The 24,850-nt window shown below is 34.2% G+C and overlaps 2 protein-coding genes and 1 pseudogene across 9 annotated transcripts; 2 read left to right on the forward strand and 1 right to left on the reverse strand.

The window, feature by feature from the left end:
• Positions 1 to 377: 377 nt before the first annotated feature.
• LOC107893616 (exopolyphosphatase) lies at positions 378 to 8,497 on the forward strand. 4 transcript variants are annotated; one of them, XR_005908026.1, is made up of 9 exons: positions 384 to 1,618; positions 2,011 to 2,184; positions 2,448 to 2,489; positions 2,580 to 2,657; positions 2,739 to 2,858; positions 3,668 to 3,772; positions 3,873 to 4,047; positions 7,322 to 7,563; positions 8,112 to 8,497. XR_005908026.1 is itself a non-coding variant. In XM_016818652.2 (7 exons), the coding sequence occupies exons 1-7, from the start codon at positions 542 to 544 to the stop codon at positions 3,930 to 3,932; spliced, it is 1,656 nt and encodes a 551-aa protein (XP_016674141.1). In that variant the 5' UTR covers positions 378 to 541; the 3' UTR covers positions 3,933 to 4,273. The 4 variants fall into 4 exon arrangements, 1 of the variants encoding a protein (XP_016674141.1); XR_005908027.1 differs by having other exon boundaries at positions 7,322 to 7,486; positions 8,105 to 8,497; XR_005908025.1 differs by lacking the exon at positions 8,112 to 8,497 and having other exon boundaries at positions 7,322 to 7,990.
• Positions 8,498 to 8,624: 127 nt separating this feature from the next.
• LOC107893617 (cell division cycle protein 123 homolog) lies at positions 8,625 to 10,085 on the reverse strand (annotated as a pseudogene).
• Positions 10,086 to 19,598: 9,513 nt separating this feature from the next.
• Positions 19,599 to 22,414, forward strand: LOC121212712 (transcription elongation factor SPT6 homolog). 5 transcript variants are annotated; one of them, XR_005908028.1, is made up of 7 exons: positions 19,599 to 19,959; positions 20,297 to 20,411; positions 20,506 to 20,593; positions 20,778 to 20,859; positions 21,058 to 21,107; positions 21,778 to 21,796; positions 21,954 to 22,374. XR_005908028.1 is itself a non-coding variant. In XM_041086039.1 (6 exons), exons 3-6 carry the CDS (start codon positions 20,851 to 20,853, stop codon positions 22,140 to 22,142), a joined length of 267 nt encoding a protein of 88 aa, XP_040941973.1. In that variant the 5' UTR covers positions 19,599 to 19,959; positions 20,297 to 20,411; positions 20,778 to 20,850; the 3' UTR covers positions 22,143 to 22,374. The 5 variants fall into 5 exon arrangements, 1 of the variants encoding a protein (XP_040941973.1); XR_005908030.1 differs by having other exon boundaries at positions 21,778 to 22,414; XR_005908031.1 differs by having other exon boundaries at positions 21,058 to 21,796.
• Positions 22,415 to 24,850: the final 2,436 nt, after the last annotated feature.

The raw sequence follows: 24,850 nt of genomic DNA on the forward strand, positions 1-24,850 counted from the left end.
TTTATAACTTTTATAAGATGTTTATACTGTATGAAACAAAACACTCTTAGAAACGTTTTTTTAATCATTTCTTTATTTATTTTTGAAAAGAAGGTCAAATTTCAATGATTATTTTTGAATCACTATTATTTATTATGAACTATTGTTTTATCTATTTTTTTTATTTTTTTCAAATTAATAATTAGGAGTGAAAAACTAAATCGCTTAAAATTAAATCCAAACTTTTATACATACAATATAATACTCTTGTCGCCGAATTAAAATGTTGTTGAACTCAAATAAATATTATACTTTACTTTGTTATGTATATTATTTAAAAGTAAAAAACTATAATTAAAAATATTAGATTTAAATAGTGATAAGAGAAATTAGAAATTGAAGGCAGATGGATGTATTGATTTGGGTGTTTTGAATCATTCCATAGGACACAAGGCTCAGTCCTCCTCTTTTCGGCAACATTGGTCATTGGAATGTTTAAACAGACCGCAACTATATGAATCAAAATCCATCATAATAAGAAGGAAAAGAAAAGGTGAAGTCCATGGCCAACACTCTCTTCGCTGCCATTGACATGGGCACCAATGCCTTCAAGCTTCTCATAGTTCAAGCTCATCTCCCAGGCAAATTTATCCCTCTTTTAACCGTCAGAGAGCATGTCGTTTTAGGCCGCGATTCACCTTCTTCCACCATCTCCACCCATTCCCAAAACCTCTCTGTCAAATCTCTTCAGAATTTCAATAAGCTTATTCAAACCCATAATGTTCCCCTACTCCACACTCGCTGCGTCGCCACATCTGCTGTCCGCGAAGCCCAAAACAAGGCCAAATTCATTCACTCAATCGCTGAAACCACCGGGTTCAAAGTTGATGTTTTATCAGGCGAAGAGGAATCCCGATTCTCTTATCTTGGCGCTCTCCAATTTTTTCCAGTTTTTGAGAATTTGGTTTTGAACATCGATATCGGAGGTGGGTCAACTGAGTTTGCTATTGGGTTGCGTGGAAAGATCGAATTTTGTTTGTCTTTAAAGCTTGGCCACGTTACTTTGACTCAACAGAATTTCGGGGATGAAGAAGCTGAAAGAGCTTCGAATATGAGGGAGTATATTAGGAATGTCATTAAGGAATCTGGGTTAATTGACAAGGTTAAAAACATTGGGTTTGAAATAGCGTTGGGGTCATCAGGGACGATAAGAGCCATTGAGAAAGCAGTTTTCAAAGGATATGCATTAGATTTTGCTGATAACGAAGCTTTGCTTAGTGAATGTAAAAGGGATTGGAAGTTTAGTATAGAGGAATTAAAGAGTGTTGTTGAGAGGTTATGTAAGGGAGGAGAAGGACAAAAAGTAAGGAGAGATGGGTTTTTTAAGAGAAGATCAGAGTCCATTGTTGCTGGTGGGATTTTGTTGGATGAGATATTTGATTTGCTTGGGATTAAAGAAATGTTGGTTTCTGGTTACGGATTGAGAGAAGGTTTGATAGCTGATAGTTTAGCTAAGGTCTTTGATGATGGTTATGATTTGAATGCCAACGCTCGGTTTCGGTCCATTTTACGGCTTGCTACAAGGTTTAATAGCAAAAGGATAACCACTTCTGCTGCTGAAATTGCTAGCATTGCAAGGGTGATTTCGGGTTTCTTTCTTTTAGACTTTTTATTGTAATTACACATGATTTGAGGATAATCGAAGCACTGCTCATCACACTCGGCTTTTCAAACACACGCATACATGAGAATTTTATTGACCTGCATTTTTACCTACTAAATATTTAACTAAATTACATTTTTTTAATTATAAGAGTTTGTAATTACTAACTAATACGTACACTTTCATCTTCTTTCTTGAAGGAATGTTGCAATTTTTTGGAACAATACTTACTATTATAATTTGGTTTCAAAGTTAAGAAGCAAAGGTTGATGAATTAGGGACTGAATATTTTGCCTTTTGTTTTTCTTACAAAAAGAGAGAAAAAAGAAATCATCTCATTTTCATTGTATGTAACTTCATATTTCCAGGAGATTTTTGAAGGCTTAAGAAAATACAAGGAGCTTGATAACGATGGAATTTACCTTACTGTTGATTTAGATGAAAAAGATCTGGAAAATCTTGAGGCTGCATGTTTACTTCACAATATAGGGCTCTCCACTGGGAAAAAGGGTTACCATAAGAAGTCATATCACATTATCATGGTGAGTTTGCTTTTCTATTTGCACTAATTGCCATAATCAGACACAAACCTTATCTATCAATTGCTATAAGTAAAAAGGTCAAATTCTTTGAGCTTTTTAGAACCAGAAAAGCTTATGTTGCTCAGCAAAATTCAAAAAAGAAAAAGTAACGTGATGGCATCAATACTCAGCTAGGAGTTTATATTTAAAAGTCTTTGAATTTCTTGCAATGCATAAATTAGAGTTGATTCATTTTATTCTTCACTTGTTGACATGATCTATAGAATGGAAATCATCTCCGTGGTTATAGTGCTGAGGAGGTCAAGGTACGCTATCTGCCTATAAATCTTGTTTGCTTCCTAATAAGGATGTCTAATCATGTTCTCAATTCTGATCACCTGCTAGTGCGATTGCAGTTAATAGCTCTTCTTACAAGACACCATAGGAAGAAATTACCCAAGTTTAATGATGCTTCTTTTAATGAGTTAAAAGAGGTATCTTATTCTATATGCTTGGTGATCATTGTTCATTTGGTTTTGAGAGAGTTCAATATGATCTTTCATGTTCTATTTCAGGCAAAGCAGAAATTCAAAGTTCTTTGTGCAATTATACGTTTATCTTTTGTGTTACATCGGAATGGATACATAAACTACAGAGAAATGGATTTCTCACATTCTCATGAAGGTTTCAAGCTGGTATTGTCTAGAAATGTGATGTGGAAATTAAATGTGTTCTGTTTCACTCTGTTTCACTCTCTGCAGTTCATGTAGCATTTTTCTTTGCTAACAATGGAAAGTAATGTCTATAGTTGTCTTTTCTATGTCTTACAAAACTCTGATGCATCATGTTCTAATCGTAGTAACACATCATACTAATTATGCATATAGCAATATGTTTTTCTAAGTCCTGTTCCCATTGAACTATGGAAGGTAAATATATCAGTTTCTCTTATGTTGAGATTTGAAGATTACAAGGATGGTTAATTCCATATTATTTAATGTTTCCACTGGAATGGAAAAATTAGTTATAAGTTCCCAAAAACTGTAAATTACTTGAAAAATGTGCTCAGTGTGTTTAGATCCAATGCCAGATATCTGGACAATCTTCATTGCATTGGTACTACAGGATCAGGTTTTCGTTTTACGATTCTAGGAGCCCTATAGGAGTAGGAGTAGGAGTAGGAGCAGGAGCTCTTATTATCTTACCCTGATGATCGAATCTGAATTTTCAAAAGGGAAAGAAGATCGAGTACCACCATGCTGGGGATGTGTTGGACATTTGGAGAGTAGAGGAATCTGATTTTGACATGTTTTTAGCCTTGCTGCTGGCACCCATTGCTTTTATTTCTTGATTTCACTCTGTCTTTGTTATATTAATGCCAAGTAAAAGGTGTGAAATCAATATAGCTTGAATGCTTCTTAAATATGTTTGGGATGCCGGAAATTAACACTAACTTTTTTGTTATATTAGTTCCATATTTCTTAAATATGTTTTTTTTTTACAGGTTATTGGGGAAGAAAGGGGTCCGAATCATCAGCCAGTTGTCGAGCAATGTGTGACTGATAAATTTGCAGTAGAACTAACACATGAATTAGATTATTTTAAAAAGGCAAGTCGTATAAAGTTCTGCATATTTCATTAATAAGTTCGCAGACAGAAGCAACTGATATTTTGTTTTGTGCTGACATTGGTTAATCTTCCTTGTTCAGGTGTTGAAGCAAGAATTATCTGTTGAACTTAAAGCACCGCCATTTTGTTCAAACGAATAATCAAATGGAAGTTACTAATTAAAGAGCTGCTGTTGGTTCATGATTGAGACTGAGTCCTAAAGCAGTTCAAATCGGACTCTCTGAAATGAAGAATACACTTGCTATGTTCTGAGAGGTAATCTAAATATCTATATATCTATGAAGCATGGACACGGACACATAATATGGGTACGACACGATACAGAACACGGCCACATGGCAATTTTTAAAAAATGAGGACACGGATACGGTAGGATAGCAATAAAAAATATTAAAAATATTATATATATTTTTATGTGAAAATACTTAATGTAAATGAAAATATTGATATTTTTCATTAATATATAATCGACTTTTTTCCATTAAACTCTCTCGTCGTTACATAAAATATGACAAAATATAGTAATACATTTTCCAAGTTCATAAGACAACATTTCATATCAAATCTAAATTTGGAGTTCAACCTATATTTCTAAGAAGGCTTATACAAAAACAAACAAAAAGAGAGCAATTTTCTAGTTTAATTTATAGCATTAGCATTTTCCATATCTTCTTCTTTATTGGCAAAAATTACCATCTCCATATCCGATTCATCAAGATATAAGCTAGCAACTTCAAGAACTCCAGCTCCTTCAAATGAGTCAAATACATCACCTCCAATCTTCCACATCTTGTTCTTTCCTTTATAATGAAAAGTATTTCTTGAAAGTAATCGAAGTTTAGTATGCACAAATATTAAATTTTCGGCACGTTGAGGATTAATCTGATTCTCTTCATGGAATGGATAAACAAATATGTACTCCAATTCATCTTACAACAAGATGATGATGAAGATTGTCCAAGAAATTTCAAAGCTAAGTTTTAGAGCAAAGGTATTGAAGTCCCATGAACTAACCAAGTCATTTATCTTGTAGTGAATCAAATGAACCAAAAACATCTAATGCTCTTGAAAATCTTACAAACTCTTGGAAAGTCATCTTCCTTTCTTCAGTACATATTTATGTGGAGAAAAGCAATTTGAAACCTCATTAAGCCAATCACTATAATTATACCAATGTAAACAAATAAATTTAATTTTTTTGAATAAAAATAAGCATAAATGGAATATATGTTATCTAAGTTTACCTTGGATTTAAAGAATAAGTTATACAATAAAGTGGTGTACTACTCTTAGTCCATCGATTAATAAGAATATCATATATCACTGTATAAAAATTTGATCTCTCGTCTCCTTTCCTTCATGCCTATAAATGCTTGTCTTCATTTTTTTCAATTATTTCATCCCACATCTTATAAACCAAGTGAAGAGTAGGCCTATTCGTGTCCATAATTCAAAGCATATCATATATAAGTCTTGTAAAAGAAAGGATATAATCAACCCACCAAAGGTCATCCAAAATTTTTTCATTCACCAAAGAGGCTTTGGAAACATCTTCTCTATAAGTAGATCATTCATCACTAATAACCATATTTTGGAGACCCCGTTTAATGAGCTTGAGTCTTTTAAACATCACAATCAGAGAAACATAGTATCCGCAACGGCAAGTAATTTCAAAGACACAAAAGAATTAAATATCACCAATCTCATAGAGTGATTCATTATGAAGTTTCTTATAAAGATAGCATCATTATCAGCATTATTTATCCAACACAAAACATCATATGTAACCTCATTCTTTTTGGTGTTTTTTGCAACACATATTTTTAAGAGCAAAATTACAAGTATGTACCACATAAGGTGTCCTAAAGATATGAGGATATTGTGTCTCTACTAATGATCCTGTTGCCACATGAAACTTATCATTGTACTCTTTTTCACAATTGACGTCTTTCAAGAAAATAACTCCACCTTCAAAAACAACCATAAAGTTCATCAATAGCCGTCTTTGTGCATCCATCCATCACATACAAGACTAATATCTTTTTCCCTCCACATTCCCTTTATAGGTTGTAACAACCTCTCTATGTTTGCTCTTTTTTTTTTTGCAACAATGTAGTCTTTAAAGCATTATACCCTAAAGGTATGTAACTCGGAATCAAATTCTTACTAGCTAAGGTGAATGCATTCACATAATGAGGGTTCCTAGCTAGATGAAAAGGCAATCCACTTGAATAAAACATTCGAGCAATTTCACTATCTAAATTCTCTCGAGTAGCAATGTTTAATGATTGTTTTAAAGGATCTTTTCTTCTTTTAGAATCCAAACTATGCCCTTGAAGTGGGTTTTTGTTTGACCCAAAGGAAGATGCTAGTGTTTGAAAACTAGGTGGCAATAGGACTATTTTTTGTTACAACTTGAGTTTTGCATCTTCAACTATTTTTAGCATTTCAACAAGATATTATAGTGTTACTTTAGGACACACTCGCATTCCTAACCCATTTAATTTCAATAAATGTTCTTTAACCTTAGAATATGACCTCTTAAATGTAACATTGTAAAAATTACACACAAAACTAACATTCTCGCCTCTTTTAACAGTTTTCAGTAATTTAGTAACATATCTCTAAAGATGAGTGTTACTAATATCATCTTGAAACATACTAGTATTAGTAACATTATTTGATGAACTAATACTTCCACTATCACTTTGAGATGTCATAATTAAAAACTTAAAGTATTAACAAAAAAAAAAATTTAATGTATACTTCAAGAGTGATCATCACAAATCAATTATTTAACATACAAATATACAAAAAAAAAATAAAAATAAAAATAAAAACTAACTAAACAAATAGAATAACGTAACACATTCAAACTTATCCAAAAGAAAATGTTACTCATTTAAAGCATAAACAAAATAAAATATTAAACTTACCTTCAATTGCTTCAAACTTCCATGTTTGTTGAAAGTAGGAAAATGGAAATAAGAATAATAAATGTTTAAAATATTTTTTAAAATGTGAAAAATGAAAACGTTAAAGGCAGCAAAGCAAGTACAAAACTCGAACACCTCTCAAATAAGCTAATTTTTTTTTGTTTTTATTTTACTATTTTAATTGGCTATTTAATGTTTTAATTTTTAAGTTTTTCCAACATTTACATAGACTAATAGTAAAATTTAGGGTTTCATTAATAGGAAACTTTAAACTTTTCATTTCTTCTTTACACCATCTTCTTCCCGCCGCTGGCTCTTCATCTACTACTTTTGAAATCCAAAATTTTAGCTGCCGTCTATCTATTTTTCTTGCGTCTGTCACGTGTCTGTTTTTAGACACCCATGTCGTGACCGTGTTGGGACTGTGTCCAACTTTTTTTTTTTATGTATTCTGGCGTGTCCCGTATGTATCCGGGCACGTCCGACGAGTATCCGTGTCGGACACACGTACAACACTGGTACGAGGAGGAATGAGCCGTGTTCATGCTTCCTAGTTTATAAACGAACTTCCTTGGTTTTTTTTACTTGGATAGTTCTCTGGCGAATGGTGTGACCAACGGAATGCTTAAGAACACATAAAGCCTGGTGAATGCAAATGGTTCAGCAGTTAATGCTCGTCTTTGTCTACTAGTTTGAAGAAAACCTGAGGATGACGTCCGACATCGAAACTAGCTTGGTCTCTGCTATTGCTCTTAACAGTAAAGTATCCCATAATGCGGACTTCAAGGAATTAACTTGAACTGCTTCAGAACGAAAGTCTGTCTCTTTTGGTGCAGTAAGCTAGGAAAATCTTGCTTAATATTCACCATATTATATATTTTAGAGATACACTAATTTCTTTATTTAATATAATAATGATGATGACTTTTTCATCAGAAAGCTAAACTTATCATCCCATACATGAATATATTCATGTATATGTATATTACATTATTCAAATATTTTATTTTTTTAACTGGACATCAATTTAGTTGGGTATGACTAAAATAGCATTGTTTTTTTTTTGGGTACAAAAAACATTTTTTTTTGGTACAAAAAACAATCATGTCTAGAGAGAACATCCATTAAACAGAAAAGAAATTTTCCGTCTTGCTGCAGCAGATGCCCACTTCCAAGTCTCAACCTATTATTATCCCAGAGCTCCTAAAGGATCAAAACTTTCAGTTTTCTAATAGCCTCAACCCAAGGCCGAGACATCCAATGCCTTTTTGCAATAGTTTCAGAAGCTTTTTTTTTTTTTTTTAATCTCTAAGTATTATCAACCTGACTTGCATCCCAAGTTTGAAATTTGTTAAAACCTCTTTGATAACATGAAGTTTGCAGGAAGGCAGTCACTTTTTTGCTTCAAAACTACATTAGAGCTGAGGAGAGTATACGATACCATGCCCTTCCCTTTTATCCAGGCAATGTAAGCAGTTGGAATAGCTTGCTGCAAATGCACTAGAGAAGATTGCACAGGTGTTTTGAGTCTTCTGGGGTCGTGTGACAGCATGCTTTGAGAAGGCCTTTAGCCATTGTTGTGTTAGACCATTTGATAAATGAAATGCTCGCAATGGTGAGACATCTGCACATTCAAAGACCTTGTTCCTGCATATCCAAGTACTCCAGAGTGGCAATAAGATTAATTCGGAGATGATCTTGCAGACTCTTGTACTAAAAGATCTGCAAAAGCAAATCATACATGTTTGTAGCAGCCTTTCAATAATTGAGCCTGACTGTGAATTTTTTTTTTGGATAAGTAAAATTTCATTCATCCAAAGAAAGTAAAATGTTGCTGCAAGTAACACTAAACAGAAACTACGCTTAGCAGCTACAGAAAACAATCAATCACCCAACCTTCAAGCTGTGTGAACAAACCCTGAATGTGCCTTGCAGTGTAAGCAGATAATGTAAAACAAAGCAGTCCACTCAAGCCGAAGAATAGAGTAAAACAGGAACAAGAATCGCTCTAGAATAAAGACGTTTTGCAAATCAGCTCAGCGCTATATTATCTGATTGATTGAACGGCTATCATCTCACTAAAAAGGACTAAGAGATAAGAGTCGGCACATCATCCAAATCCAGTGTTCACCAACAAGCATGCAACCTTTAAGAGATTCCTTAATTACAACCAGTCATAACTGAAAAAAGTGGCAAACGTCAACAATAGAAGTTCCAGAATTCCAAGATCAATCATTTTATCCCTTAATTAAGTGCTACATTAGAGCACAAAATAGAGGTTCTATGTCATGCAGTTGACTCGGTTAACATGCATTGGGAGGAGTAACAATTACAACATCAAAATTCAAAATTTTGAAAATTCAAACCTGAAGTTTTTAGGCTCCTGCTTCAGGAGACTTGGTCTGCCGCTGCAACTCTTCACCAGCATTTCTCAGGAATTGGTTCCAACCGCTCCCTGCACTAACATCCAAGTAATCATATGGAACTGCTGTCTTCAAACCTGGCTGAACAGCGCATCGGCTCTTTACAATTCTGAAGTCCAAATCATCTCCTTACCTGGGTTTCTGCTCCAATTCCTCCCAGGTGCTTATCCATGCAGAGTCCTTTGGTGCACTCCAATTCAACTTAGGAAAGATTGCACCCCCAAGGGTTTCAATTGACTCCTTAATCTTCAACTCAAGTTCTGGGAGAGAAGGGGGCGATAAAGGTTCTGCTTCATCTCCAGATCCTTCTGATACCTGATAATCTTCCTTCTCTTCTGGATTATGAATTCTATTCGGAAAGGCATCCTCATTTGAGATTGAAACAGGAAGGAGGAAAGGTCCCGAATCATCAAGTAGATACTGGACAAAAGATTCAGGAAGCTCATGAATGAAAGTCCTAATTGACACTAATTTAAATCTTGGGTACCATTCTTGAATCTGGCATCTGTTTACATCTTCTACCTTCATAGCTGCAACAATGAAATAGCTGAAGATATTTCAGACATGGTAATTTTGGATATGATATGAAACCACAACATATTTAATAGACACATAGACAGTTTAACAAGCATGGCACAACAGGTTTAAGCAATGATTAACTTTGTACGTCATTTTAAGGGGAAAAAATCCAATCCGAGCAGCATATATAATTTCTTTTCATCTCAAGATGTGACCTCTTATCATGTATTTTAGGATGCAAATATTTTAATTAGCTAGAGGCTCTAATTACTTGATTAATAAAGCCAATGCAAGCTTCTCGGACTTTTTCTTCCCGATTAGCTAATAATCTACTTGGGCAAAACTTCTTACTTAAAGAATTATGATGTGTGATAAAAAATTCCACAGGAAAATGTAGGAAGAAAGGAAGAATAGAAGAGAGAATAGTAGAAGAAAAAAAGTTCAGAAAATTTATTAATGTTTTTCCATAACCATTTCCCTTGTACAACTCATGCATAAAAGGGGAGAATAACAGCAAAGAAAGGACGTGGCACTTACAGTTGTGCAAAACGCACCGACTCACTAAACTATACGCACCGTTTTACTAATTCAATTTAAAGATTAAAACTCACCGTTTTACTAATTGAACTAACCATCAGGGATTTAAATAGCGGTCCGTTACCGAAATAGCGGCCGTTATATAGCGGTAACGGCACCGTCCGAAACCGTTACTGCCGAAACCCGCTATACCCGCAATACACAATAAGTAATGTAAAATTCACGACCGCGATACCCGCAGTGACCGCAATAGCGTCCGTTATGTCCGCGACCGCGACAAACGCGACGCGACCGAAAACGCGACCGCGACCGCAATTTAAATCCCTGCTAACCATTGCAACTAACCTTTATTTAACAGAATTTAACTCTTCTTTCTCTCATTAATATTTTAACCCATAACAAATACTGCCTCCTAGAAGAAAATCCTTGTCCTCGAGGATGGAAATGAGGAAATTTTGTCTGAAGCATGGTCAGAGACTCCCATGTAGCATCTTCCGGAAAAGAGTCGATCCACTCAACTAAAACTTCCGTAACAGCTTGATTTCCCCTTTTTACTATTCTTCTGTCCACAATCCTGACAGGTTCTTTCTGCATGGCACTATGATCATCATGCAAAGGGAGATGACCTTGAGCCGGACTGGAGCCAATGTGTTTTTTCAGTTGCAACACATGCAAAGTAGGGTGAATGCGAGAGCCCGGAGGTAATTGTAAAGTGTAAGTCACCTCTTCGACTTTCTTGAGCACCTGAAAAAGGCCCATAATACTTAAGAGATAACTTCTGATTAAGCACCCTGCGCACTGTTTGTTGTCAATAGGGTTGCAGACGTAAATACACTAGATCTCCAATGTTAAAACTCCTTTCTGAGCGATGTCTGACAATAAATTGTTTCATGAGAGATCGAGCCCGTTTTAAGTGAAAATGCAGCAGCTTCCTGGCGGCCCCTCTAGCCTGCAAACTTCTGTCTACCATTGTTACCGACGAGGCACCTGCTAAGTACGGCATATGTGTGGGAGGTGGTTGCTAATACAATGCTTCATATGGGGTAAGTTGGATAGAAGAGTGAAAGGAGGAATTGTACCACCATTCAGCAACGGGTAGCCACTGGAACCACTGCGAGGGTGTTTCACTAGTCATACACCGCAGGTAATTCTCAAGACATCTATGTAAAACCTCCGTCTGGCCATCCGTTTGAGGGTGGTATGCCGTGGACAATAAAAGTTTGAACCCTACTTGTCGAAACAACTCTTGCCAAAAATTACTAACAAAAATTCTGTCCCTGTCGTATATGATTGAGTCAGGCGTACCATGAAGCTTATAGACATTGTTTAAACATTCCTGGGCTACTTCTTTAGCTGTGTATGGATGAGATAGAGCCACAAAATGTCCATATTTAGTCAAATGTTCTACCACCACTAAAATGGAGTTTTTCCTATTCGAGTTTGGTAGGCCTTTAATAAAGTCTAAACCGATGACAGACCCGGCTGCAGAATTCCTAGAAAAGCCACTGTTTCACTTTTCTACCGTTGACAAACCAAGCATTCTCGAATCTACTTTTTAACATCAGTAGTGAGACCTTTCCAGTATATTAGACTAGCCAGACGCTTCTTAGTAGCGTGCATCCCCGAGTGTCCCCCCATCGCACTAGCATGAAAGTGTTGAAACAATTCTTGTCGTAGTTGTAAGTCCTTCCCAACAACAATTGTCCCTCTCTTGCGCAAGAAACGACCATCCCACAAATATTTTTGGTTCTGAGTTCTAGGCTGCTGAACATCTTGTATGATTTTCTTGAGCTTAGCATCAGACTCATATGAATGTTGCACCCAAACTAAGTAGACTCAAGATGAAAAAACTCATAGTCATATGGAAAAATTGACCTTGGTCCAACAGAGGTTGATGCGACAGTGCATCAGCTACCCTGTTATTGATTCCCTTCCTGTAGGAAACCTTAAAATCATAGCCCAACATCTTAGCCACCCAACACTGAAATGGAGTGACGGCTACTTGATCAGACAAAAACGCAGACTCTGATGATTAGTACGTATCTTGAAGTGTTTTCCCACCAGGTAAGCATGCCATTTCTGCACAGCTAACAGAACAGCCAACATTTCTTTTTCGTAGATTGATAGGGCCTGATGTCAAATCCCTAAGGCTTTGCTGAAGTATGCCACAGGTCTCCCTTGCTGCTGCAACACAGCTCCAATTCCAGTCGCACAAGCATCTGTATCCACTGTGAATTCGAGCTAAAAATTTGGTAACACCAAGACCAGTTGTGATATCCCAAATTAGGGCCTAATCGGAATAGTAGTTTCGGGACCACAAATTCGAGATAGAAATAATTATTTTATAATTATTTTTAGATCTATGATATAATTTTATGGTTGTGTGAAAGTTTCATGAAGAAATTCTATGCATAAAGTGCTTAATTTGAAATTTGGGACTAAATTGAATAAGTTGCAAAACTTGCTTTCTAGAAGTTTCTAGTACGAAATTGCTTTGGAATATTAATTAAGAGGCCTTAAATAGCAATTTTACCAATTTCTAAGTTTTTGGACAAAAATTGGACATGGATGGAATTTTTAAAAATTTAGTAAGGAAGGGTATTTTGGTCATTTGGATTTTAATGAATTAAAATGGGAAAAATCAAAGCAAAAATCCATTCATCTTCTTCATGTTGCTGCCAAATTTTACTTGCTACCATACTAGGGTTTCGTCAACTTTTAAGCTCAATAGTAAGTCAATCCTAGCCCCGTTTTTAATGTTCTTTATATTTTTGAAATTCTCGTAGCTCGGTTTACCTATTTCTACCAATATTTTGAGCTAGGGTTTATATTTAAAAATTTACCCATGAATGATATGCATGAATTTTGATGTTTTATGGTAGAATATGAAGCTTGAGATTGTGTTAAACAACTTTTGCTAAGTGATTTTACGTAAAAACGACTAAAATGACGTAATCGGTAAAAATATCTAATGTTCATAAATACATGATAGAGTGTGAATTTGATGTTGCTATAGAAGGGAAAAATGATCAAAATGTCATAAAACATAAGAAAATAGAAAGAAGTTTAATTTCTGAGCTAAGGGAAAAAATCGTAATTTTGTGAAACTTTAGGGGTAAAATTGTAATTTTTTCTATAGGATTTTTTTGGAGTAATTTGAGTAATGTGAGACATTAATAAGTCAAATTTGTTATTATAGATCAAGAAAGACGTGGAATCGACCTTGATCGGGGAAAAGAAAAGATTTCAAGCTAAATTGTAACCTTTATACATTTTGTACCGAGGTAAGTTCATGAGTAAATAAGGTAACATAGTTGTTGTTTTAAGCAATTTAATGTTGTTTATATGATATGATGCTTATTATTATCATGAAATGTTATGTTTTGTGGTTATTGTTGAATAATATGTAATTATGTGAATTACTTGATGAGTATGAACTATCACCGAAGTATTGATTTCGATATTTCGTGGAAGATGGCAAAGGAGTATGATCAAGGAAAATCCCATTTGAAAATTAGGAATAGATTAGGATACAAGTGACATGTCATTAGGAAATTAAGACCCGAGCTCGTTGAGTTGCGTTCCGAGTTCGTGAGAATTATGAGGCATCTGAACTCATTGAGTTGCATTCCGAGTTCACTTATGGATGCAAGCATCCGAACTCGTTGAGTTGTGTTCCGAGTTCATTATGGATGTGAACACCCGAGCTCGTTGAGTTGCGTTCTGAGTTCATTATGGGTGAAAATATGATAGTTTGATTTCATGTATCCGAATTATATTCTGATGTGTTCAACGGGTAAAGTTCTAGTGAAATGGAAGAATTCTCGAGATGAAAGTGACTAGTTGGTAAGTGTTGTGGAACGGATACTTTGTACAGGTATGTACTTAACCCTCGGGTTGAGACTTCAATATAACAATAATATGGTAGGATCATGAATGAGAAATATGATATGAATGCTTTGGTGATATTATGCAAATGTGGATTTCGTATTATTGCATGGTTATGTTACTTGCTATTTACATGTGGACTTACTAAGCAATTATGCTTACTCCCTCCTCTCTATTATTTGTAGTTTTGTCAAGTCGGCTAGGAGATCGGGAATGGTCGGAGGCGCGCTCACACTATCAACAAACTATTTCGGTATAATGACTTGTATATTTTGGGAATATGACATGTATAGCATTATAATCATTTTGTGTATATAATCTTATGATATGGCTCATGGGTGGCATGGAAATGTTTAAGAATGATTAGCTATTGGAGTGGCTAATCAAGATTATATTTGATAACACGTATGCTTTATGTGCTAACTAATCTATGGAAATCCATAAAATGGTGAAATTGGCTATAAAATAGAATCACACAGCAGCAGTGATGTGAGTTTGAAAAATCACTAAAAATAGTAGATATAGAATTAGATGATGAATAAAATATTTAATTTAATCTCAATGAATCTATTTTCATTTGGAAGAAACAAAATAGGTAAAAGAGTTGTATTTTATGAGATATTTACGTTTTGGTGAAACAAGGTCAGAGCAATTTCTGGATCCCCTATTCTGACTTTAGAAATTCACCATAAATTGTGTAAAAATAATTAGGACTCAAAATTTATATATATGGATTCCTTATTGAGTTTATTTTTAATATAAATAAACTACATGGTAATTGGATCTCTGTACAGGAAGAAATTTGATTCGTAGTGCACAGGGGTCAGAGTAGCAAAACCCTGAAACAGGGGAGACTTTAACTAATAAACTGTACTAATTGGCCAAACCAAAAATTCTAGAAAAAAAATTAGTAAGTAGATATATGAGTCTAGTTCTAGGAAAAATTTACAGAATTTGATTTCAAGTTTCTTAACTCGAGATATGATTTTTTTAGCGAATGTGACGCATATGGATAGTTTACTACGAGAATTGTTTGAACTTGTTTAAATGCTAAAATAAGTTTAGTAATGTCTCATGCTTGACTCCGACGACAGTCTCGGGTAAGGGGGCGTTACACAGGTGTTGTGTAAAAGGCATCTTTAAGTGATCGAGATGCAACATTAGCCTTGTCAGACCATTGCCAACCATTCTTCTTCAACAAATCTGTAAGAGGTTTGGCCAACACTCCATAATGATGAATAAACCTCCTATAATACCTGGGGAGACCAAGAAAGCTTCTCAATTCCCTGACTGATTGAGGAATTGGCCATGATGAAACACATTCGACCTTTGACTTGTCCATAGAGACCGTTCCAGCACATAAAAATGGCCTAGGTACTCGATTTGAGTAGTGCCAAAACAACATTTAGTCTTCTTAGCAAACAATTGTTGATCCCTCAAAATAAATAGAACCTTCCTTAAATGCTACAGATGTTCGATCCAAGAGCTTGAGTACACCAAAATATCATCAAAAAATACAAGCACGCACTTCCTCAATAATGGTTTGAAAATCGAGTTCATAAGAGCCTGAAAACTAGAAGGGGAATTAGTGAGGCCAAAAGGCATTACGAGGAATTCGTAGTGCCCTTCATGTGTTCTGAAGACTATTTTATGTATGTCGGATTCCCTCATTCGAATTTGATGGTACCCTGACCTCAGGTCCAGCTTGGAAAACACTCGAGCTTCCCCTAGCTCATCTAATAACTCCTCAATTACAGGGATAGGGAATTTGTCCTTAATTGTATGCTGATTAAGTTGTCTATAATCCACACATAGCTGCCAACTACCATCCTTGTTCTTAACCATCACTATAGGAGAAGCAAAGAGTTGTTCCTGTCTCTAATGATCCCAGCTTGAAGCATATCATGAATTAATTTCTCTATCTCAGTCTTTTGGATGGTCGGATATCGATAGGGTCAAATATTTATCACCACACTTTCATCCTTTAAAGGGATTCTATGATCATGAAATCGAGGAGGTGGTAACCCCTTAGGCACCTGAAAGACATCCACAAATTCTTCCAATAGTGCCTGAAGATATTTTTCAGATTCCTTAACTGTGATGGCTGATAGTACTGCTTGCCTGGGCGTGCTCATTATCACTTTGTAAGGTCCCAATGTCTTTCCCATAGTCACAAAACATTTTGTATTCGAACCATGCTCCTCTACTGCCAAAGAACTAGGAACAATACCTTGAATCATATAGGCTTGTCCCTTCACCATAAATTGTATGGTTAAAGAGCTAAAATTCCAAACAATGTCCCCTAACACCAATAGCCATTGCACTCCCAAAACCATGTCACATCCCTTCAAAGGCAAAACCATAAAGTCTGTTTTGAAATGATGGTTTTGGACCTCCCATGCCACTCCTTTATAGATTCCTCTAGTAAAGAGACAACTCCTATTTGCGACAGTCACTTTCAACTTCTCTTGAGGTATTGCTGGCAAGGACAATCTACTGACCAATTTTGCATCTATAAAATTATGGGTACTATTAGAGTCAACCAAAATGATGGCTAGAATCGATCCTACCCAAGCAGTTACTCTCATGGTATTATTGCCTTGTAACCTATTGAGAGCATGTAACGAAATCACAGGGGATTTCGACGGTTCTTCTTCAGAATTTCCTTCATTGAGTTTCTCAGAACACTCTTGAAACTCTTCTACTTTGCTGTCCAATAGCGTCTCCCACAAAAACTAGTATAGTTGCGATTTAATACCTTTGTGTCCCGTATGGTATTTGGCTCCACACCAGAAGCATAAACCTTTTTGCCTACGTTCTGCCATCACAGCTAGTGGAATAGACTGAGTGCCTGACTTGTTGACTGAAGCATTACTTAAATATTGTGAAGCAGCAACAAATCTTGTAGGTGATGAGGAGTAGCCCGATATGATGTAAAAATTTAGCATCGATCTAGGTGAGTTATCGAAGGTGTGGAAGACTTTTTGGTTAGACAGGCTAGAAGCACCTCGATTTTCCTGGCTAACTAAAAAGCTTCCATCAGCGTAGCAGGTTCAAATAGATCCAAGTAGTGACCTATCTCAGATTTTAAATTGCTAAGAAAAATGCTAAGGGCATAAGATTCGGGTAAATGCAGTTGATTCAATAGTCTAACAAACATATCTTGATATTGTTCTATCGTATTATTGTTTCAAGTTAACCAGCTCCTTCATAGGGTTGCCGAATTGACCAAAACCAAAACAGTCCTGCAGACTCTTCATATAGGCTGGCCACGACAGCATCTGGAGACCTCCATTTCACCGGGAGTAAAAATGATGCCATTCTAATGCTCTCCCCACTAGATTCAACATCACCACACGGACCTTGCTAGACTCCGGTATTCCCTCAGCCTCAAAATACTGCTCAAGCTTGGTCCACCACCCTCGAAAATCATTGCCATCAAACTTGGGACATTCAAGCGTACTGACCTTCTCAGACACCCCAACCACAGGCGATGAAGTTCTCAAATGCACGCTCCCTACATCCGTCAAATTCTGTCCAACAGGAACAGTGGATGCTTCAACCTCTTTTTGAGGAAAACCAGGTGGTGCTCTTAAAACCCCCTTCCCTTTGTCAAAATACTTACTAAAAAGTGCTTGAAAATCCCCTCGGAACTCCTCTCTAAATTCTTGAAACTTGGAGTCCATCGTTGCTTCTAAACGAGCCATCTCCTCATGGATCTTAGAAATTTCTTGCTGCATACTGTCTATCTCCTTCTGAATCGTGTTGAAACTCCATCACCGGTCATAGTAGAGATCGTAGAGGCTCTGATACCTTTGATGTGTGATCAAAAATTCCACAGAAAAGTGTAGGAAGAAAGGAAGAATAGAAGAGAGAATAGTAGAAGAAAAAAAGTTCAGAAAATTTCTTAATATTTTTCCATAACCGTTTCCCTTGTACAACTCATGCATAAAAGGAGAGAATAACAGCAAAAAAAGGACGTGGCACTTACAGTTGTGCAAAACGCACTGACTCACTAAACTATACGCACCGTTTTACTAATTCAATTTAAAGATTGAAACTCACCGTTTTACTAATTGAATTAACCATTGCAACTAACCTTTATTTAAGAGAATTTAACTCTTCTTTCTCTCATTAATATTTTAACCCATAAAAAATTAACCAAAGGGTTCTATTAGTTAATCTATTTTGTAGCCTAGATGAAGATAATATCGACAAAACCCTAAATTTTATGCAAAAATGAAAATCAAAGAATCTAAATTAAATTTTTTTTTCAAAAATACAAATCCAATTGACTAAAGGAAAAATTTTCCTAACCTTAGTTCGTAAGATTTACCGAAAAACTCAACAGATAAAAATGAATTAAAAACCATCTAAATCGAAGAGACTATTGATAATAAACCAAAAAGAATATAGGTATATGATCAGGTATTGAATTAAAAGAAATATACATTAAAATAAAAAAGGGGGAAAATTCTTAACCATAGTTCATCAAATTCATGGAAGAAACAAAAGAAAATCGAAATTAAATCTATCAGAAAGAAATCAAAACTAAAAAAAATAAGAGAAAAGAGAAGAATCTAAGATTTCGAAGAACGGTTTGAAATTAGAACGATTTGTTCATCAAGCTCATGTCAGTCGTTCCCCCACTATATAAACTGATTAATTTGTTCCCTTTTTCTCAGCATCCAACATTTTTTCTAATCCTACTGGTAAGAAATTTGAGTTCCTAATCTTACAGATTTCTCTCATTTATCAATCGTTAGCATTTTAGTGAAGTAAGGTTGATATATGTTGGCTGTGTACTTTTGAACTAGGCATTTTGACATGCTAAAATATATTGGTATTATGTAATTATAGTGATTTTAGCATTTACCTGATTTCTCTCATTCGTTACTGCTTCTTATAGTTTTTTTTCCCCTCATTTTTTCTCTTCATATAGTGTAATTATCAAAATAAAATTATAAACACCTACAAATCATTCAAGAAAGCTAGCTTTTGTAGTAACATGTAATCGAAGCAAAGTCTCATAAGCTCAGACAATACAAAACCAGAAAGATTGCTTTGTTGAGACTTAAAAGGATTGACGACACTGATACTAGCTGAGCACTGGATCAAATAAAAAATTATCCAAGACACTAAATCAAATCAAAGAGAAGCCTTGAAAACACTCATAATTTTCATCCATTCAAGAATGTTTAACTTAATCAAAATACATTAAACAAAAGAGAAAGGAGAAGAAAACTGCCTCAAATCTCAGTGTTCAGCTAACAATGGATGGGTGTTCAACTAACAATGGATGGATGCTACTTCATGTACTGGCTAGGTGTCGAAGGAGCGTCAGAGAAGAGGCGGCGAAGGGTCTACAGAAGCTTCTTACTTTCTTTTTCTTAAGTTAGAATTACAACACAAGTAATTGACTCTGACGATTTGGGTTTGGTCAAAAGTTAATTTTGACATTTTAGTACTTTTTTTTAACTATTTAATATTATGTTTGAAAGCTTTAGGCCACGTTTGGTTGGAGGGGATGGAATAGCCATTCCCCGCTTATTCTTGGATGAACAGTTAAGCCATAATTTGCTTCACCGTTTTCTTCATTCGGTGAATGGCTATTCCTCTCCTATTCATCTGATTTACAGAATCATCATTCAGTGAAGGGCGCTAAGAATAGCATATTCAACAGTTGACATGATAGAAAAATTTCCCCTAGACAAATTTACCCTGTATTTGTTCACCCGCCGTTCGTCAATTTTGTCGTTGTTGTAAAAGTGGTGCCTCAGTCGATTCTGTCATTGAGAACCATCGATTCTTCGACTCATTCCTCGCCTCCGCAAAGCTGCCTCCTTTCCCTTATGAGAACCTCTGTAAGTTCCCCATTTTTCTTCTTCTTCTTGTTTTATAATTTCAACTATGTTTGTATTTTTGGTTTTGTTTTTCCTCTTTTCTTTTGAAATTTTTTTCAATTATCATTGTTATAAGAATCAACTAGAAGAATATTGAGAAATTTGGTTCATATTAAGTAATTATTTTCCATTATTTTTACTGAATTTTGAAGAAAATTGGATTTTTTTTAACGTTCCTCTCTTAAAATCTTCCAAAGTTGCATTTGGGTTACATTTTCATTGTTCTGAATCTTATTTTTCTTGAAGTTCTTCGTTCATGTATAATGTTGTCTGCATCTGTGTTTATGGGGATGAGCAGAGAATTTGGACCAATTTGAATGTGATGGGTTTATAGTGGATGATGAAGAGGAGGAGGAAGACAAAAATGATCAAGTTTTGAAAAGCAAGAAGACGAAAAAGAAAAAGAGAAAAAGGTAAACTTTATATCCCAATGTGTTATGTTGATTGATTTTAATCTTATGACAACATTTGCCATTTATGAAGTGCTACTGGCTTTTAATTCTCTAGGAGATCAGTGAAGGATCCTGTTCTATATGATGATGATAGTGAAATGATTCAAGAAAATAGAACTTCAAGTGTTTTTCAATTTCCAAAAGTAAATATCGAACTTGATCCATACGCTCAATTTTATTCGTTGCTATCATTTATATTACTAATCATTGTAAGATAGTTCTAGCATGCTTAAGAAAAATTCCTATGTTTGACATTTGATATAAGCTGTCGAGGTTACAATATCCATGATTTTCCCTGATGGCTTTGTTCGATGAAAATTTACTCAGGAAACTGAAATGTTTAAGAGGCTTAAAAAGGCTGGAAAACATTCTAAAGTGGTTGAGCAATCTGGTTCTTCTGATGTTAAGGGTAATTCCCTACTCTGATTTGAGTAATCTTTCTCTTTTTCTATTGAACGATGTTGGAAACAATTTTACTTGCTGCTTGCCTTTGACAAATATAAAGATTCTAGTGCCTAGGGTGCTTTTTGTGCTCTTGACAACACTGATTTTATATATGGTTCTGTAAATGGCCTCTTTTTTTTTTTTATTCTGATGAGTGGTGCAGTTTACAGAAAGGCTTACTTCAACGCTGCCAAAAAGCTATTCCCAACTTAGGTAAGTCTCTGTTTTATGCTTGTATGTCATACAAAGAAGAGTCACTTTGTGTAAATGATATGATAAGCACCTTTAATTTTTCACTCTGTGCTCTTCTTTTTTTCAATCTCTTGTTTGTAATGTTTGAGTTTAAAGTGAGATGCGGAAAGGGGAAAATATACAACCATTTTCTTTCTGTAAGTATTATCATACGGATATAATTATTAAGGTCCCAAATGTTTTCATCCTTGTTCCTTGCTGTGGTATCTTTAAACACTATCTGTGCTAATTCTTTTACTGAAAGTTGTTTCCCCTCCTTATATTTATAGATGAGATTTTTCCATAATTAATTTTGTAGGAATTATTTGTTGCATTTTTGTAATTATTTATTGCATGAGGTTAATGGCTTGCTTGAGTTTTTCCAAGGTTCTTAGTAGTTATATCAATTTTTGGTAATTATTTCTGGTTTGAAACTGGTTATATATTATTGGATCATGGTGATCGTTATATTTGTGCTTTGACTGATCAAATCTTGGTGGTAATATACTTCACGCTGTATGTAAGTAGGAATTTTTGTTCATTTCATCAAATCTAGGTGAAATTTGTAAATTATGTGCCCCAACTCTTTTGCAAGTGAGCTGTAAAATTTTCATTGATGTTCTTTTGTATCATTAAATTTCTATATTTGCAGGAATGATGGATTTCATAAGGTAAGTTTTTTATTAAATTTTTACTTATGTGCCAAGAGTCGAGAGTGGCTCAAGTGCCTTAATCAATGGCTGAGCCATAATAATGGTCTCTATACTGTGATGGTATACTGAAAGTTTGGCTTCCAAGAACAAGTTCTATTTACTGCATTATTTTTAGGTACTTTGGATTATAAAAGAATTAGACAAAATGTGGTTGCTCCTTCAGAAGCATAAGAGTGTGCATCAGATGCACCAAAGGAAAATTTACGATGAGGAATATCTGAAGATTGATAACAGTGAAAAGTATACTTTGAATAAGCAGTTATTCGAATCAATATCAAAGCCTCTCAATGAAGCTGAAACGTAGGAAGAGATTGATGACGTGGATGCAAAGTATACTTTGAATAAGCCGTTATCTGAGTTCAGCATAATCTGCACCATCTACGATTTATGTTATTTGGATTCATTCGATTGTAAGTGTTGTGTAAGGTATGTATGATGTATGTAGTTTAGATCTATTCAAAATTTTTGAGATTGTTATATACAAAATTCTTAAAAGATCCATGTTTAAATGTTAATAATACTATACGCTATTTGCTCAAAAAATGAATTTGACAAAATGGAAAAAAAAATGTTAATAATACTTTTTCTATTTTTTAATGAATTTCGGATAATTTTGTTGAAATATAATTTTGTGACTTTTATAATTGATTGGATTTAATATATTCCTCATATAGATATTATGCAAAAGTATTACTTCGAATAAATTCAATTTATATAGTAATAATAAAGTCATGAAGACTTGACTCTCCTAAAATGGTAAGTTTGTTATAAAAACCTTTTATATTTTATCAAATCATAAATTAATATAATAATAAAATTATAATTTGATCTCTTATAACTTAATTATTAATTTTTAACCTTAAAATAATTTTTTAACTTCTCTTCTGCTTTTAGCACATTAAATTGTAATGCAGTTTATAAATAATAAAATAGATTATATATTATTTTAATAATATTATATATTATGATTTTTTAATTCATATAATAATTATATTAAGAATGTTATTAAATTGTATATTATTTTATTAAATTATATTTAATAATAATTATGTTAAAATATGATTAAATTATTTATTATTTTTTAATAAAAATATATTTAACAATAATTTTATTAAAATTTAATAACAATAACAATAATTATCTACCTAAAAAAATTCTGCTAAAGGTATTTTGGACATTTAAGCCTTTTTCCTTATACTATTACAATATCTATCCCATTCAACCAAATAAAAGAATACTATTACAGCTTTATTCCATTCCATTCAACCAAACAATTGAATTACTGATTACAGCTCTATTCCATTACAGCTCTATTCAATTATAGTCCTATTCCATTACAGTGAACCAAACGTACCATTAGTTTAAAATAGACATGTCTATGGCCTGACCGTCTAAAAAGTGAGAAAATTTGAACAAAAAAATAAATTTAAAAAATGAATTTGGATAAAAAAAATAAGGTTTATTTTCTAAACGGGTCGAAACTCAGGTAAATTTCTTTTTCAGGCCCAACCTAACCCAGTCTGAATTTGCAAAAGAAAACTGCTATTGTTTTTTTCTGCTTTGTTACTTTTTTTTATTGTTTTGCTATCATTTCGCTATTATATTGCTACTATTTTGTTGTTATTATTTGGATATTGTATAACTCTTATTTTTATTATTAAATTTGATACTATTTTAAAGGTATTTGTTTACTAAGTTGCACTTATCTTAGTGTTATTTAAGTATATATATTTTTTATATTTTTCCATTTGTTGGGAAACATTTATTTTAATGTATTTTATGTATTATATTTTTAAATTTATTTTTATATAAAAAAATTTAATATGGACAGGCTGGGTTGGGCTGGGCTCAAGTTTTAGCCTTTTTATCTAGATCGAATTTGGGCAAAATTTTAAGCTTATTTTTCAGGCCTAGCCAGGTCCAGGTCTAGAAAACGAGCTTAATTTTTTTTGCTTGTCCATGGGCAACTCTAGTTTAAAAGTATTGTTATGGTACATGTAATTTCACCGTACAACCCTGAACCACCAGAACAGGGGCGAAACAGAATTGAGGGCTAAGCATCCCTGTAAAGCACTCGAACCAAACGTTTTGGCAAGTACGACCTATGATATTTTGCCTTTTGTTTCTCTTACATAAAGAGAAAAAAGAAATCATCTCATTTTCATTGTATATAAACTTAATATTTCCAGGAGAAATTTGAAGGCTTAAAAAAATATAGGGAGCTTGATAATGACGGAATTAATCTTATGCATGTTTACTTCACGATATAGGGCTCTCCATTGGACCACTGGTCAAAAGGGTTACCATAATAAGTCATATCCCATTAGCATGGTGAGTTTGCGTTTCTATTTGCATTAATTGCCATATTCATTCATAAACCTTATCTATCAATCGCTATAAGCTAAAAGGTCAAAATTTCTGAGATTTTTAAAACAAAAAAAGCTTATGTTGCTCAACAAAATTAAAAGAAAAAAAAAGAGTAACTTGATGGCATTGGTAGTTTATAGAATGAAAATCTATTAGAAATTGGTCATCGATGCAACAGCTCTCTCATTTGACAAGATGCAAAAGTACAAGCCAAATAGTGGACATACCAAACAATGAGCACATATGGAAGACACATATAGCGAACAAACAAAGTATTAGCAAACATAGTAGATAGTCTAACAACGAGTTGTGCCGCAATAAGTAGAACTGCGAACTAAAAGTCGCGGATAACGTGAGAATGTTTTTTATGCACGCTACCAGTAATAAGTGCGTGCTTAGTTTTTAGTGCATTTTGGATAAAACCAAACCTTAGTTGTTAAGTTGGTGATGTGTTTAGGTGTTGAATGACATGTTTAGTTAATTTATTTTGTGTACAAGCAATGTTTTTCAAGTTTCAAGACTGTTTTAGTGGGATTAGTTAAGTTTTTGTCGAGAAAAGCTCTTATATATTGTATAATTTGTATTAAAAATGATATGAAATATAGCAAGTCAAATTGGATTGCTAATTTTCTCTATTTTGCTCTC

The sequence above is a fragment of the Gossypium hirsutum genome, chromosome A13, assembly GCF_007990345.1.
Source record: "Gossypium hirsutum isolate 1008001.06 chromosome A13, Gossypium_hirsutum_v2.1, whole genome shotgun sequence".
NCBI classification, from domain to species: domain Eukaryota; kingdom Viridiplantae; phylum Streptophyta; class Magnoliopsida; order Malvales; family Malvaceae; genus Gossypium; species Gossypium hirsutum.